This window comes from Pteropus alecto, unplaced genomic scaffold (assembly GCF_000325575.1).
Source record: "Pteropus alecto unplaced genomic scaffold, ASM32557v1 scaffold76, whole genome shotgun sequence".
NCBI lineage: Eukaryota > Metazoa > Chordata > Mammalia > Chiroptera > Pteropodidae > Pteropus > Pteropus alecto.
In genome coordinates this window covers 3874046-3891700 of record NW_006443138.1, presented here as the reverse complement: position 1 = coordinate 3891700, position 17655 = coordinate 3874046, and the positions used below count along the sequence as shown (strand labels likewise).

The 17655-nt window shown below is 35.4% G+C and overlaps 1 protein-coding gene across 2 annotated transcripts in view; it reads right to left on the bottom strand.

Moving 5' to 3' along the window:
• Positions 1 to 17655, bottom strand: part of MSRB3 (methionine sulfoxide reductase B3) — a 141194-nt gene that overhangs the window by 60173 nt on the left and 63366 nt on the right. For both annotated transcript variants that reach the window (XM_015598534.2, XM_006923709.3), the window contains one exon: positions 1515 to 1543. In XM_015598534.2, coding sequence (XP_015454020.1) covers positions 1515 to 1543 — 29 coding nt within the window. The remainder of the gene's footprint in view (positions 1 to 1514; positions 1544 to 17655) is intronic.

Here is a 17655-nt window from a genome sequence, read left to right as displayed (position 1 = left end):
AAAATTTAACATAAATTTTCTGACTTTGACAATAGCTGCCTAATATTTCAGTTTTGTACGCTATTTCCAGGTTTTACCTTCAAAATGAACCTAGTGGACTTTTTCATTTTTAAAAGCTATATTCCAGACCCTGTATCCTAAAACCAGTTTCTGACTTGATGTTTAGGGAATTAAATCAGACCATAACACAGGAGGCTCTTAGTTAATATCTGGTGACTGACTGGCAATGATGAAAAGATATCCAATCTTTACATAAAAATTCATTCTCCATCAATTTAATTCATTTATTTTTTATTATACTTAAAGATTTTAACTTAAAAAATGACAAAGATTTTTCACCCAATTTTGAGTCACCTCCCATGAATCAAGAAAAAAGTCAAATAGTTGATACAATGCCACCATGCCTTTAAGCTTCGTATAATCAATACTGCAAACTAGAAATGTTTATCTTATACTATCACTGTCACACGTGATTCAGAAGTGCAAGAACACACAGAATGAAAATATTTGTGAAATCAGTTCACAAGTTAGGTGAAATTGTTAATTAAAATGTATAGGTTTCATATTTAAAGAGTCTCACTAAGTTGGAGAAATTCATAAATCTATACAAAAAGAAGGATGAAGCTTTTCAAGAAAAGCATGTTGTGGTTCCTTTGCAAACATAATAAACAAAAACTTTTTTTAAATTAAAACATAATGGAATGCAAACCAGAGTAAAAATATTACTTTTAAATTCAATCAGTTATATATTTTTCTGTAAATTATTTTCTCCTGTAATTAAAAGTTATTTATCTATTAACAGTTCCCGAAAGAGCATAATTCCTTTGTACTGTGTATGAGGCAATTTTTGTGCTTTAATTGTCAACACCATCAGAAACTCTGAAGCTAATAAATCTCAGCAAGTGACATAGAGACACAGTCAAACATAAGGATTATGTGGCTACATTAATGCTTAATGAGAAGACATCTAATGAGGCTGATATGCCTCTGTTCGTGAGAATGTAAATTTTGTCTTGATGGATACAAAATATTGGCTTGAGGTGACCTTATTTCCATTACCCCCAACAAAACAAATAAAAAATAACTAAGTCACAGACAAATATCTATTTCATTGGCTAAAACTCTTCATAGTTTGCGGATTAAATGTATCTATTATCCACATTTGATGACAAGTCACTTGCAGAGAATCTTCAAATTATTCAGGAAGCTTTGTCCACTGAGAGAATAATATTCTTTCAGCAATGATTATGTACAACCCCCACCTCTGCTTTTAAAATAAAACTGCAGATAGAAAGCATTTAATGCTTATTGCAGAAGTATCAAGAATCCCAGAGTGAACATCTCAAGTTATGCTTCCAAGCAGCTAATAGCCCTGCTTTGAGGTGGGGTTCATGTTTTGAAAAGAGACTGCCTCGTCTGTTTAAAATCAAAATGGTTCTTGATCTGATGAATTACTCCTCAGAGAATAATGTAAATAAAATATACTCAGAATAACATTATTAATGTAAACATACCTGAACCAGAGTCAAATTTGGTTTCTGACCTGCAAAGGGAAAGACATTTTTTTACAATATAAAAATTGCTTGTTAAAGAATAACTTATTTTACGAGTGGGAGGATTGCAATAGCTATAGATTTCAGTACATCGGTCAACAAGTAAAATAGCTTTTTAAAATGCAAATATATAATTACTTGAACCATTTTTAATGAATGCATTACTACCCTAAGTCCCCTAAACATGCACGTATCCACAGAGATAGCACAATATGGAAAAGATATTAATTTTTTAGCTTGTTTTTGAAAAAGGGTAAATTATGTAAAAATACACACACATACACACCCAATCTCTACAGATTAGCTTATTTCAGTAATGTAATAAAGCAATAAAAAAATTAAATTTAAAACTATCCTTTTTACTTATTATTAAAGATTTTCAATTATTTGATGCCAAGTAATTTTTCACTAAGTTCTTCACAGAGTAAATGAACCTAGTAACCCCATACATTTAATAAGTAGGAGAAAAAAAACCTGAGCCCTTGTGGGAACATTATGTTTCAGATATAGGTTAATACTGGTTGTAAATTCAGAAGCCTTTGAAGCTCTCAGTTTGGCTGTGGGAAAACTTCTGTTGGGTAATTACTCTCAAGATGCTGCTGATGTGCTGTCAAGCAGAATTAACCCTAAGACGAGGCCTATCTACACAAGCTACTCTAAGACAGCATTGTCTATATCTAGCTCTCAAACCAATTAGTGAGCATGCTCCAGCCGGATTTATATCACACATAACAATCAATAGTATATATGTTCACAGCTGCCACCCCAAGATACAAGAACCGACCAGCAGGAGTCCTGTTAAAGGATGTTACATTGACAGAGAAGACCTTTTTTTTTTTCCTGGGGAAATGTAGTTAACTAAGTGGGAAAGCAGATTTCTTTGAAATTATGCCAGGGTACCAAAGCACTTTTGGAAGTGGTAGCTTTCTTTACCTAAATTAGCTTCAAGAGAAGTCATCAAAGTGGGGCGAAGGGAAGGATAAGCAAGAAGCAGCTTCCTTTGTCATAAATTCTCATTTTCTCAAGTATTCTCAAATAAAGCTTCACCTGATGCTTAAACAAAATCAGTAATTTCAAAAACAAAAAAAGTACATTATTATAAGCATGGTTATCAATAACCATCACTGTAATCCAGGTCCACATTTTTCCCAAGCCCTAGGCACATCGCACTCGTCATCTCAATCCTCCTCTTAAAAGTACCTGACTGCCATTTCAGGAGACCATTTTCATTTTTTGTCCTCTTTCCTGTTCCGGAAAGTCTTGCCTCATGCCTATTCTTTGTTTCCAGCATCCCTGAGCATAACTCTAAATGACAATGACCACACATTGTCCTGGTTTACTTACCTATCTTATCTTTCCACTAGACTAGGCTGCATTAGCCTCTGTAGCTACATCAACCACAAAGTGTCTGCCGCTTTTACTCAACAAATGGCTGTTATGGGGAATTTCTGCCTCTGCACACATCCTTATCTCCTTCTTACCTGTATAAGAGGTATTCTTCCTTCTGCTTAAAGTTCCCTCTACTTATGCCCTAAAATGCATTCTCTCATCTCCCCTGGAACCAGGCTGCATGAGTCACTCCTTCACTCTGCTGTATCTTCAGTATCTGAATCTCTACAGGTTTCTCCTCTCTTCTACATAAAAGTGGTCCAGACACAAATAAAAGCCCTCCTTTGAATCTATACCATGCTCTTGTTCTCTCTCTTTCTTCTTGGCTTTATAACCAAGTTTATTGAAAGAATAGAGACTATATACTATATTGTCTTCCTTTTCTGACCTACCAACACATACACTCTTTGAACCACTATGATCTGTCCTTGCTAAGGTTTTTCAGTGGCTTCCTAGTGCTAAATACAAAAGCCCTGTTATAGTCTCTACTAAACCTCTCTCCAATTAATACTTAATATTACCTGAATATCATACTACAACCTCAAATGCCACATGTACTAAGCTGAATTCATTTTCTTTTCCTTCAAATATAATTTTCCTGCTCTTTTCCCTATCATTTAAGTTGGAAATCATTATATTATTCTAGTTTTCTTCTATTCCTCCCATTTCTAATTAGTCACCAAGACTTAATTCTACTACATTCCTCCCCTTTCCATCCTCGTTTTTACCATCTTGAGGCTTATCTTTGACTCAATAATTTCATACCCAGTATCCCCTCTCCCTTTCATTTCATCATTAAAGCTGCCAGATGTTTCCAAAACACTCATCTGATCTTATTACCAGCACCCGAACAACTAGAGCTGAGTTTTCCAAACTTGAGCCACAAGTTGAGCCATTAATGAATTATGTAATCAATTCAGTAGTTTACAACCAATATTTTTTTAAAACTGAAATAAAACAGAAAACAAGACAGAATGCACTTCACATATTAAGAACATGTACATTTTTGTAAATCTTTTAGGTACATGTACATGCATTTGTGTGTGTGTGCGTGAGCCTGTTCACACGTGAGTACTAGGCAATACCATCCTTAGAAGTGAGCAAAAAGCCTCTGCTCTGGCCTTCCACTGGCTGCAGCCTCCTCTCCACCAAGCGAGGAGTCCCCTTTTCTTTCTGAAGTTCCAAGTACCAAGTACCAGCATTCTCTCCCCTAATGGCCCTGAGCTGGCTTTCTCAGCCTACGTGGGCCTTTCCTTCCGACTGAGTTGTGTTACTTCTGCATGTGTATGTCCAGCCCAAGGGCTGGCCAAAGGCTATAAATTGAAGGAAGGAGCTTGGACCTGAGGACAGAAGGAAGTGAGAACAAAGTGGGCATGGCAGTATGCTTTCCCTTCTCTTCTGTGTTCCTGCTCAGAGAATTCTTAATTAAAACCTTCTTGTGAGCGTGTGAAGTTGAGAGCACTGAGGAGCCAGAGGTTGCCCCTTGAACTAGACTGATGTGGTCTAGATGGCCTTGAAATTCCAGTGCCTGGCTGGTGGGGACAGGGAACAGGCAATGGGTAGAACAGAGCCTCTGGCAGAAACGAGAGAGCCCTTCCCCCAACAAAGAAGAAAAGAAAGTGTTTCTCGTATGGATTCCATAATCCACTTGGCCTAATTATTATTGTCTCTGCATTTCCCCAGGGTAAATAACAGCATTTTAGTGGAAGTCAAAACTAAATTTGTAATATTCTCAATTATTCGGTATCAATGGTTTTATACGCAGTCTTCACTGTTTTTGTTATAAGGTATATTTGTTAAGGTAGGTTGGTATCCTTTTTTAACCGTTTACTGCCTTCATTTATAACTTTAAAAATAATTATCTGTATTGTACTCTTGCCCAGGCCTTGCAAATAGGAGGGCCAGGCCTCGTAATAAGTCATCATGTGAAAAAAAGCATGTTTTACTATGGGCAATACTAGCGACCTAGGGACAACAAGTTCACACTCCTGTGCAAGCTGTATGAGGGGCCCACCCTGATCCAGCTCCCCAACTCCATCTCTAATCCACACTGTATCTTTCGCTCTCACCAAACCAAACTATCGCCGTTTTATTTCACAGCCTGCATCCATCCAGTGTCCTTCCCACAGCTCATCACTGACAAACTTTTCCTTAACTATCAGGACTCACTCGCTTCAATCCCCTCAGTGCTCTGCCTATTCCCTTACCTCCCAGATCTCCTTGCTTGCCCCTCAGTTACTTTACACCGTGGGGCCTGGCATGGCACTCCCCACACTGTGAGGCACCAGAACTAAGCTCAGTGAGGTACAGACAGGGCGCCATTCATCTTCCTATCCCCAACACTTAGCACAGCACCTGGCATTTAAGACTTATTAAAAATTTGTAGTAAGAGCTAACACATGAACAAATGAATCTGTAATTAATAGGAGGCCAAAAACAAGTGACCAAAAACTTAATAAAATGCCTCTTTAGAGATATAAAAAAAATCATATTAGAAAATTTTTATTCCTCAAATCATCTTATCTTCTCCACAGATAGATGTTCAGTGCGTAAATATACACGGAAAGTACAGAGAAAACATCTTCATAAACAAATTAATGACCTTAGGTATCAGTTTAAAAACAAGAGTATTCAGAATTCTCACAGTACTAAACCTTCAAAAATACAACTACTCTATTAATAAAACATAACAACAGAAGTTAATACTGTCAGTTTGAGGAGTTGGGAAAATTGGTCCTATGGTATCAGTTAATTCAGGTTTCTATCAGATTTCACATAAACACACTTACATACATTAGGGACACAGAGTACTCCTCTATCATATTATGGACTCATCTCTATTCATAAATCCTCTTTAAGAAAGCAAGTAAAATACAGATAGGAACAAACAAATAGCAAACGTGAAAAAAGAATTCAAACAATACAGATTATACAAGAAATTATACAGAGTTCATTCCGAACATATTCTTACGTGTTTATTTTCAGTAGCATACTATGCTAGATGGGTAGGGATATAAATAATGCATAAAGTAAGGTTATACGAGGTAAAAGATGCATAAATATAATTGTGTCTCCACGGATACCATTTTAACCCTTGATTATATGCTTACTTTTAAGTTTAAAGTTATTCAACCAATTCCTTTGGCAATTGCCAAAAGATGGTAAATACAGTACAGACCATTACTGTCTTCCAATATCCATTCTGCCCTTTTTTATTTTAGAAATAGAATCTCTGAATTTTAAATGGGCACATGGCTGCCTATGTAAGACAATTATTCCCAGCTCTCCTGTAGTTACTTGTGACCATGTGACTAAGTTCTTACCAAAAGGATACAAGCAGAAGTGATATGTGTAACTTAAAGAATATGACTGTGCCCCTCCCTTTCTTCCTCTCTTCTACCCACTGGTTGGGATGTAGATGCAATGCCAGGAGCTGAAGCAGCCATTCTTAGATCACAAAAGAGAAGCTGATATTAGAGCAACAGCCTCTGGCCACCCCTTGGGCTGAAGGTGCACACACTCGTAGCACCATATCAATCCCGACTTTTACCACGTTTAAGCCATTATGATTTTGGAGTCTTGTCAGACCAGTTCTAACAATACTGCCACATTTAAAAAGGCTGAAACTAAAACTTCCAAATTTTTAAAGGTTTTATGAATTTAAAAGCCATAAAGGGCAGATGCTAGGAGAATTTAACTAATTATTATTACTTTTAAATAATTAAAACATATGCTATACGCATTCTTTCGATAATAAAGTTACAGGTTTTTGAAAGAGGGCAGTTTTAGTCATTGGTTAGAGTTCTACAATCCTGAACAAATTTATAAAACTACTCTGTTTATAGGAAATAACCCAGTGTCCATGAAAGTGCTATGTGTATTGAAGTCAAAAGTTTTCATTTATTTCATTTTATTTAAAATTTTTTTATTGTCTCTTATTAGAAACCCATGAAATCTCGGAGAACACCGCTCTTTGCATAAGTTCAACTATATTAAAAAAATTTTAATGAACTACAGGCTAATGAAGTCAGTGTCCCAAAAGGTTTTAGAAAACATGCAGAGGAGTGTGGGTACTGTCCTTACTGTTTTTAATTGATGTCAACTACAGGTTCTAGCTACAGAAAATTATTAGAGGGAAGGAATGGGACAGACAGACTGATATTTGCCTATAAGCACATTACATATGGCAATTCCATACCAAGGATTTTCTAGGACAATCCAGCTCGAATAACCTGGCCTGTTGTCCCCTTAAAGCATGGGAATTTTTCAGGTTCCAATATTTCAGGATCCTCTATGTCTAAGTATTTTTTTTCTTACTCCTATAAGTAATTCGAAGGCCTTCATTGGACCAGAGGCTAGTAATAATAGCAGTGAATATTTATTCTTCTTTCATTGCATAAACATAATATACTTCTTCTGCCTGGAACATTCCTTTCCCCTCTCCTTACCCACTCTTAGGTATCTCTTAACCCCTTTGTCTACTTAACTCCTAAAACTTTTTCTACATAGTAGCTTAATTATCAATTTTTTGAAGAAGAGTGGCCAAACTAGATTATTTCCCTTTCGTTTATAATTTTATATTACATCGCTCCTTCTTTGCACTCATCAGAGTTATTCTAAATTTGTTCATGTGGTTATTTGATCACATTAAAAGAGTTCAATAATTGTGGCAGACTCTATTTGTTGCCTATTTAATGACCAATCTCCCTTTTCCCTGATAACAGAATTCTAATTTTCGAAGGGCACTAAAAACGTGTCCACCCCAGGAATGAATCAGTAGGCTAAACCAATTGTGGAAATTCTATTCTCCTCTGTCAGTGACTGGTTCAAGGATAGGCAGGTAACCTAGGTCTCAGCAGTGAGAGTAGCTGGAAAGTCTGCTGGGCATACTTCTTGGAAAGGTTTTTCTCTACGAGGACAGGGGTGATTTAAAGAGAAGGCCTTTTTTTTTACTTTTTCCCTGTTTCCTACCTTTGAAGTTACTATATGTAGTTATATGATACTTAGAACTTCTGCAGCAACCTTGTAACCATGAGGGATGATGGCTAAGACAAGAAAATCAAAGAAATGCCAAACCAGAACTCTAATATCATTCCAACTCCAGAACAGCCTTTCTCTAGAGTGCTTGCTGAGTTACACTCAAGTCTGGCATTGTGAGGCCACTTTTACCTGGCTATTTCTGTTATGCTTAGCTCAACGAATTCTAACTGATAGTATTACCATAGCAGTAGTAAGGTATGAACTATCTACTTAATGTGATTAAAACTTAGGTCTCTATGTTATATTTCTATGATAATGATCTGATAAATACAAAAGACAGAAAAATACACAGAAGAAAATGAATTTAAATATTTAAAGACATGTTAGCTACCACAACGAAAAACTGAGAAAAAGTTACAAACAAAAGATGCCCACTCATTAACTGCATGCTTAATTTTTTTGAACTAAAAATTATAAATCAAAAAATCAGAAATTTAGAAATCAAGACGATCATGATCAAAAGAACAAAGAAGTCACTCGTAGGTTGTTTAAAGATGGCTTCCATGAGCTCATTAACGAGAACCTTCAGGTTTAGTTACCACAAGGCAGCTACAATTTCTCCTCTTCGTTTACTCACAGACTCTTCCACCAGGCACTGTAAGGTGCTACAGATACCATGCCTGTATAAATTCCTGCTTCCTACAGCCACACTTCGGCTTCCACAGGTACTGTTCTTTGTTTTGTTTTTTTTTCCTTTTAACCAGGCCCTTATGCTTTCACTGAGATCACTGTCACCCTAATATGTTGGAGACATTATGCCATCAGAGTGGTATCATCTGTGAAGCATTTAATATTGAGGTAACAATCATAGGAAAGGCAGCCAATGGAGACAGACAGACCAGAGCCCAGTTCCAAGTCTTCCATTTTCCACCGTCACTTTAGAGAAGGTAATTACCACTCTAAATCTCAGTTTAACAATCTATAGCATAATTACCTTTTTAAATTTTTGTGTAGATTAAATGAGATGTTATTACAATGTGCCTAGGTTAGGACCTGGCACATATTTGAAACTGAGTAGAAGGTAGGTTTTATCTAAGCAATGATATTAAATAAAGTTTACCTATGGCTACAAGTACAACTAGCAATATTTTAGCAAAGTAAAAAAATACTATATGATAAAAAGAAAGAATTTATAACTCTGGTTGAGATCTATTACTTGGGGTGCAATTTTAATATGGTTGTTAAATGATGTAGAAAAATAAGAGAATAGCAATAAAAACAACTGAAGAAACTGAAAATATTTAAGAGAGAAAGCTGATAGAAAATAATTAAGTGATCCGATTACACAATATAGAAAAGGAACCTTAGTTGTCCTTAAAACACAATAAAACATTCTCTAAAATAGTTGCAGAACACATTCCATACTGGAAAAAAAATCTAGAGACCTGGATTCTAGTTCAGAAACCAGGACAAGTCATGTAACTTGTAAGCCCCATTTTCCTCATTAGTTATATGAGGCATTTGAAAGAAATTGATGTTGCTCCACACAGACTATCCCTTGGAGAGGTGAGCTATCTAAATTTTGCTGCAGTTCCCAATAATGAGTAAAAGGAGAAGGGGAGAGGAGAGAACAAAGGAAAAGTGAGCGTGAGGTACCTTCTTTGAATTCCAATCCTGTCTGTATGACATATAACACTTAACCATATGTTTCCTTTAAAATAATTTGTTTCTTGTATATATTTATATCTATAGAGAGAGTAAAAGCTTTAAATATAAAAATCCTTTAGCTATTGAAAATAAATCCAAAACGCTAAAGAAAACAGTGTTAAGGAGAATTAGGGCATACCTTCATGTTGAACTTCACACTGAAGTTCTAACATATGTGACTGTATTTGGAAATAGCGTTTGTGAAGAGTTAAACTGGGTTAAAATGAAGTCATTCAAGTGGGCCCTAATCCAATAAGATTGGTATCCTTGTGAGAAAAGGAAATTAGGACACAGATATACACAGAGGGAAGGCCCAACTGATAGTCATGCCATGGTCTCTCTAATACAAATTCTGTATTTTACTCATTTTGCTCTTGGGACTTCTCAGATCTTCCAAGATGGAAGAGCAAAGAGAAAAATCTCCTACACTAGTGATATGGGATGAACTGTGCTCTCCCCCTTCCCATTCATTTGTTAAATCCTAATCCCCAGTACCTCTTTAAAGAGGTAATTAAGTTGAAATAATGTCACTGGGGTGGGGTCTAATTCAATATGACAGGTGTCCGTATAAAAGGCAATTAGAACACAGACATACACAGAGGGAAGACCATGTGAAGACACAGGGAGAAGACAGCCATCCATAAGCCAGGGAGGGAGGCCTCAGAAAAAGCCAACCCTTCTGACACCTTGATCTCAGACTTGCAGCCTCCAAAACTGTGAGACGATAAATTCATGTTGTTTAAGCCACCCTAGCAAACTACCATACTTCATTTCTTCTTCAGTCAGATATTTAGCAATCTCAAACCTCCAGTAAAAACCAAAAGTCTAGAAATTAGCTGGAAATAAAAATGTCTACAGCTCTTATACACTTTAACTCATTTTAGGTACAAAATATATTTGATTTCTCTATTCTCTCTCATTATTTTTAACCATATTCTGCCAAAGTGCTTTACCGACTCTTTGACCATTGGGCAGCTGCTTCTGTATATTACTATAGACCACCAGTAGGCATACCATAAGATTCTAATCAATGGGCTCTTTGTCTCTTCATATCGCCGTGGGAGAATGTTACAATGGTTATGCCTGGTTCTTTACACAACTGCTGTTGTGTACATACATGTCATGTGTTCTCTGGAGGATGAGGCAAACTTGGGAGGTAATAAAATTTACCGCCCTCCATCAGTTTTACACACAATATTTCTTGCCTATTTTCCGTGGAACTTTTCATTTCTACTCTAGGCTGTAATCAGAAATTGAACAATAGAAGTTATGGCTAACAGGTTAGGTTAGTGCTAGACACAATAATTAATAGATGTAAAATTTTAGAGAGACAACAAAAGAAACTCAAACATGAGCAATCTAGAGTTGACTAGTGTAGAGGCAAATATTAGATACCTTGATATCGTCTAAGGATGTCAATGGGGATGAAAAGATAAAGAATCCTCCTCCTCTGCACTCCATAAAACTCTATAGGAATTCTTTAAAGGAACAAGCAGAGCCCTATGTAGCTCATTATGGTCTGATTACACCATTGTTTTATAATACAATTTAATAAATAATATTAATAATGAGAGCTACAAGTCATGAAAATAATAATTATGCCATTTTGTAAGATATGGAAGTATATTATTTAGAAAGCATATTTAAAAACCATTAGTTAATAATTTTAAGGTTAAAATAGATGTTCTGGTTGTCTCAAGAATATATTTATCCAGAGCCCTTCATATCTACTGTACAAAAACAAAAGAATAACAAAATTAGGAAAAAAAAAAACATATATTAAGAATAAAAAAAAAAACATGGAGAAAGGGTATTTCCAGTCTTAAATTAAGTCTGCTCTCTGTTTCTACAAAGCCCTGAAAAAAAGCCATTTAGATCTTAAAAAGTCAGCTGTATTTTTTATTTGCAAAGTAAGGATAATAATATCTGCTACTCCATACATATTTGGGGAAACAAAATAAATAATGGTTGAAGAACAGGAAAATCTTATAGGGATGAATTTTCCTTGAGAATTTTAGGATTACACAATTCAATAATTAAATTGAAAATAGAAACTACTTTCCATGAAAATCTTAAATTCATTCATTATTCCACTTAAAAAATTAGCATTTCTAGTTGGAGCAATTAAAACCTAGACTAAGGCAAACTTTCAAGGGCAAAACAAATGAGAAAAAAGTCATCGATTCTTTTTTGCATTCATCCATTCATAATATGTACTAAGCACCAACCATGTACAGGAACTGTTCTAGACTCTGGGATACTAAGACGGAGTTCACATTCTGGCAAAGGGAGTTGGATAGCAAATAACTACATATATTAGATTATTTTAGATAGAGGCTGACACAGAGTGCCTTCTGTAATAAAATCTAGAGGATAATGGGATAGAGAGTTCCTCGAGTGCAGGTGGGGAACTATTTTAAATAAGTGGTCAGAGACATGCTTTAGAAGGAGACAACATTTCAGGTGACACCTAAAGAATGAGAAAGCATTCACACACAAGGTGGGTGCAAAATGGAAACTCTGGTAGAGACTCCAAAGGAAAGGCAAATGCAAAAACCCAAGCTTAGCATGAAACAGAAGGAGGTGAAGGAGAAGAAGGGGAAGAGACAGAGGAAGGTGGAGGAAGAAAAGGGGCAATATATCTAGAAAGAAGTGAATGAAAAACAGAATGGTAAGAGATGAAGTCAGAAAAGTAGACAAGGACCAGATCACAACTTTAAAAGCCATTGTAAGGAGTCGTGATTTTTAAAGATACAATAATAAATTATCAAAGATTTTAAAGAACAAATTATAATCTATTTTAAATTATTTATATCTTCACCCTGTTTTGTGAAGCATGAACTATAACAGGACAACAGCCAAAGCAGAGAACCCACCCAACACCCAGATCAAGATATTTTTAATACCGTTTAATACTTTTTAATACTACTCTCTAATAAAAGGAACCATGACCCCTAGGAGAAATCTAAGACTGGGGCAGAAAATATATAAGATAAGTCTAGAGCATCAAATAGTGCCAGAAAGTAAGGAAGAGCTCCAAAACAAATGCAAACAAACCCCTGTATTGATAGGGATATGTCAGAAAGGACACAGAAGCCAACTGAAAGAGCTTCCAATAGCCAAAGCTGGAACAATATGAGCAACAAAATAAATAAAGTAATATTGGATTATAGCCAAAGTATAAAATAAATATCCATGCATCTATATTGAGATAAATAAATGATTAACTAAATAAATAAATGAGAGAAAACACACAAATTTCCCCTGAAGAATTCCAAACAATTTATGTAGATACTTTACCCTCAAGATGGGGAAAAAAGACTAACTTTACTGTGACTAAACCTAATAAACACTACTCAGCCAGGTGACCATAGTATTTATCAAAGGTGATGTCATGTTGATAGTATGTACCCTTGATAGGAGATGATGAAAATGGCACTTTATCTCTGTGATCTTCCTCTACAAAACCAATAGCCTCAGTCTAAGCATGGGAAAAATATGAGACAAATCCCAACAGAGGAGCATCCTACAAAATACCTGACCAATACTCCTCAAACTGCAAAGGTCATCAAAAATAAGGAAAGTCTGAGAAATTGTCACAGTCAAGAGAAGCCTAAGGAGACTGACGACTAAATGTAATGTGCTACCCCGAATATGATCCTGGAGCAGACAAAGGACATTAGTTAAAAACTAAGGAAACTTGAATAAAGTATGAACTTTAGTTAATAAAATGTAGCAATATTAGTTCACAAATTGTAATAAATATACTATATAAATGTAAGATATATATAATGTATAATAGGGGAAACTTGGTGAAGGAGTATTTGGGAACCCTGTACCATCTTGTCAATTTTTCTGCAAATCTAAAGCTGTTAAAAAATAAAGTCTATTAAGAAAAAAAACAAAAAACAAAACTGAGAGACTATCACAGTAGTTCAAGGGAAAGATGATAAAGATGATAGTGAAGCAGTGGATGTGATAAGTCAGATTCAGAATGTATTTTGAAAGTGCACAACAATAAAACATGATAGTAGATTAGATATGAAAGGTGAGAGAAAAAGAATAATCAAGGATGACTCTTGGGTTTTTTGCTCAAGTAACTGGGTAGATAATGGATAGTACCTTTATTTAGTAAATGGGAAGAAAATGAGAGAAGAATAGGTTTTGTTGCTTCTGAGTCATTTTGCCCCCTATATTTGTTGCTAATTCTTGATTTATTCTTGTTAACTGTAGAATCAATAAGAGTTTCAGGCAGTATAGTCCCACATAGGATCTCAGATTAGTATAATTCTCTTGGTTTTTCTTTACTCATAAAGATGCTAAAAGCCTATTTTACAACAGAAAAGTATATAACTGCATTGAAAAGAGATGGTATAACATGTTTCTTGACCTAATTTTGGGACAAAAATTAGTGCTAAATCACTGGTTCACTAGATCCAATTCAATGATTTTGGAAGATGTATGATTAACCAGATTACATCAAGCTTTTAAAAAGCACAGATTAAAGAGTTTGGAAATTTATACTTTTAAATTCTCCAGATGATACTGAGAACACCATGACCTGGACGGCATTCTTTTAAAGCAAAGAAATTTTCTTTATTTAAAATATGAAAGCGTCTTGCCTTTCTAATTATTTCAATTTATGTTAGTACTGCCCAATGAGGAAGTAAAAAATTTCCCATCACATTGTGTAAATTTACACATTCACAAGTTGTTATGCATAGCCATTATAAAGTTATCTTTATAGGGAGCAATAAACTAAACACCAAACAAGTAAAAATCTCAGAAAAGACCCAGTCCCAGGGAAAATAATAATAATACATTTGTACTTTCTTGGTGAACTTATTAAAAACATTTGATTTTATAGCTATCGTTTCTGGCCACATAAATCAAATGATAAGGTTCCATGAATTACTCAGAGTGGGACAGCAAATTACCTGAAAAGATAATTTGGTCAGTACATTTACACTCTATTAAACTCCCAAGCAAAAATAATATGAAAGACAAAGATTCAATATCAAGAAGGCTTCCTTCAAATCTGGAAAGCATGAAAAGAAGGTCACTAGATCTGAACTTTCAAGTCATAGTCATGAGCATTTACGGAGTGCTCACTATGTACAAAGCACTCTATTTGAAGGAAGAGGTCTTCTTTAAAGTAGCCATGATTCAGCCCTTTACAGTTTAAGATCTTTTATAGTTTAAGATCAACACTTTGAACCTCAATCAAGAACAAATGGGTAGCTGGTTCATCCCGAAGGATGCAGGTATAATTTGATCAGTGCTGCTCGGTTTCTCAAATTGAATGGGTCTTTGCAGTTTGTATAAATTCTACTTTCTGGGTGGTCTTCCAAAGCAATCTCAACGAGGGCAAGCCACAGAAGTACTGAAGTTAATTTATGCTTATGTAGACTATGAGTCATGCAACTGCCATTAACACTATATATTGAAGTAAGTACATAGAAGTAAATTGTGAAAATCTCCAGCACTATAAAACCAACTTTCCTTAGAGCAGAAATATTGCAACTAGAATGACCACTGGAAAGCAAATCAAGACACAAATGAACAAAAGTGTAAGTTTGTTCCAAGTACAATGCAAGGTCAAGATAAACTATAAACAGAAGAAGGGATCATGGGTCACAGCCAGCTAATCCATGATCATGAAATATAGGAATGATAAACTGAACATCATTACCTAGTTTGACTTTAATTGACTCTCATTCCTTTGTCTACCCACTGGGTACGACGCAGTAAAATGCTCAAATAGTGGAAACAGCAGCAACACTACTAAGAGCTGCCATGTGTTAAATTCCTACTCCATGGCAAGCCCACTTAACACGTTTACCTTCACACACATTAGCAAAGAACCTAGTTAATCCAAAAAATTGAATATTAAAAACTCATCTCATATATGGACTACTAATCTAAAAAAGTCTTTTACCTATCTCTCAAGAGAAAAGTTCATCTTCTTTTCTAGAGTTTATTCTACCTGTTCTTTAAATCCGTTTCCTTCATCTCTAATACTTTAAATATATCCCAGTTTACATTTTTCTTCAATTTATCAAAAAGTAAATCAAATTTTCTCTTGAGTTTGCTATCCCTCCAGTTATAATGGGTTGGCCTCACCACTCCTACCTAACTATAATGACTTAACTATGATGACTGTTCTCTGGGATTATTTCAATTTCTGATATTTCACCACATTATCTCTATTTCAGCTTGTGGTTTGAAAACATGAGATTGTATCCTGAAACCTTCACTACTACTTCCAGCGAAATTGTTCTCTAACATTGCCAAACCCAATGACTGTTTTTTATTCTTTTGAATCTCTGCAGCATTTTATAGTCTAGTTCATCCCTTCTGTGATATCTAAACATCTTAACTTTAGCCATTATACTAATATAGGTCTTGTATATGTTCCTCGTCTACTTTAGGACTTCTCAGTGTGTGTTATCAGTAACATTAGCCTCACATTATGTTCCTCAATTAAGAAAAGATTTTATGGTCAACGTTTTTCAAAAACTGCTACATATAACATTCTACTCCTAGAACTTAACAGTGAGTATTAGTGAATTGGGCACACCTTGATATTTATGATAAAGAAACCATTGACTTATTTTAACTGTTTTCCAATAAGCAATCCTATGTTTTACTAGTCCACAGAACTCTCTTTATTTTCACGCAACACATGTTAACATGTCATGAAACTAGTATTATGTAGGCGTAGTATTCTGATAAAAAACAATATTCAATGTAACACATTGGGGAATACTGACATATCTAAAATTTTAGATTAAAACCTGAAATCTATCAGGCTTCCAAAACTGAAATCATCATCCTTCCTCCCAAGCCAGATTTTAAACATAAATTTAATCATTAGTCACAGCTTGTTCACCAATCTTTTTCCCACATTCAGATAGCTGACAAATATTTTTACCTCTGTCTGTTGTCTGTAGTGTTTGTTCTCTCCCTTACATGGCTATGGACATCACTCTAAGGCAAAATCTTCCTTCAGCTTCATCTAGACTCATGATAACCAAACATAAGAATTAGGGAAGAACTTTTTTTAAAAAAAGATTCTGGACTCCACCACAATCTTCCTAAACAGACTTCTGCAGGGAGAGGCTTAGAATTTGTGAGCCTTATGACCAGCTTGGTTTGCAAAGTGCTGAAGGAGGCCATAAAGCTCCAAGACTTTTCTCCTCCCTCTGAGCTAAGCATTTTCAGTTCTCTTCCACCAACTCTTCAAGTGACAGTTTTCAGTCTCCTAGTTGCTCTTCTCTGAAAATAGTCATTTTGTCTATAAGCCTGTTAAAGGGAGAATCTTATACTGAACCACAGAGCACTCTGGATATACTCTGGCCAATCTGTAAGAGAAGACTATCAATTATCTCCAGGGTTTCTCTAGATCTGCCTTTACGCTGGACGGGCAAAATCACTCTCCTTCCTATTCCTGCAGCAATTACTACTCATTACCCTCCACACCAACCTGCAATAACCACTAGAATGTGAATCACCCAGCAGACAGACAAAACTTCACAGAATTTTAAAGCATTACTTACCTAACTGACCTTCTGTTCTCTGTTCTAAATGGCATGCCTCCCCTTCTCTAATGAATTTTGGTTCTGAAAGCTCCAATTTATACCAATCTTTATAATGTTTTAGTATCAACGCTTCACAGCTACAGTGTTTTTTCCACTTACAAAACATTTCAACATTATTTACTTAAACCTCTCTAAAGTTCTTGTGACAGAGGTATTATCTTACAAATGAGGAAACTAAGGCTCACAGAGGTTAAGTAGCTTATTCAAGTCACCCAGTTAAGTGAGGAAAGTCATGACTTTAACCTCACATGTCTCATATCTTAATCATACCTTTCTCTACTTTAAAATCCAAATATATTCACTTGGCCATCATCAGAAAATTAGCACCAATTAACACCAGAATGTGATAGCTACCAGATGGTGAATTACTCAGCAAAAAGAATAGCCAGCTGGAATATAGGCAGGCATAATACAGGAACTAAGGA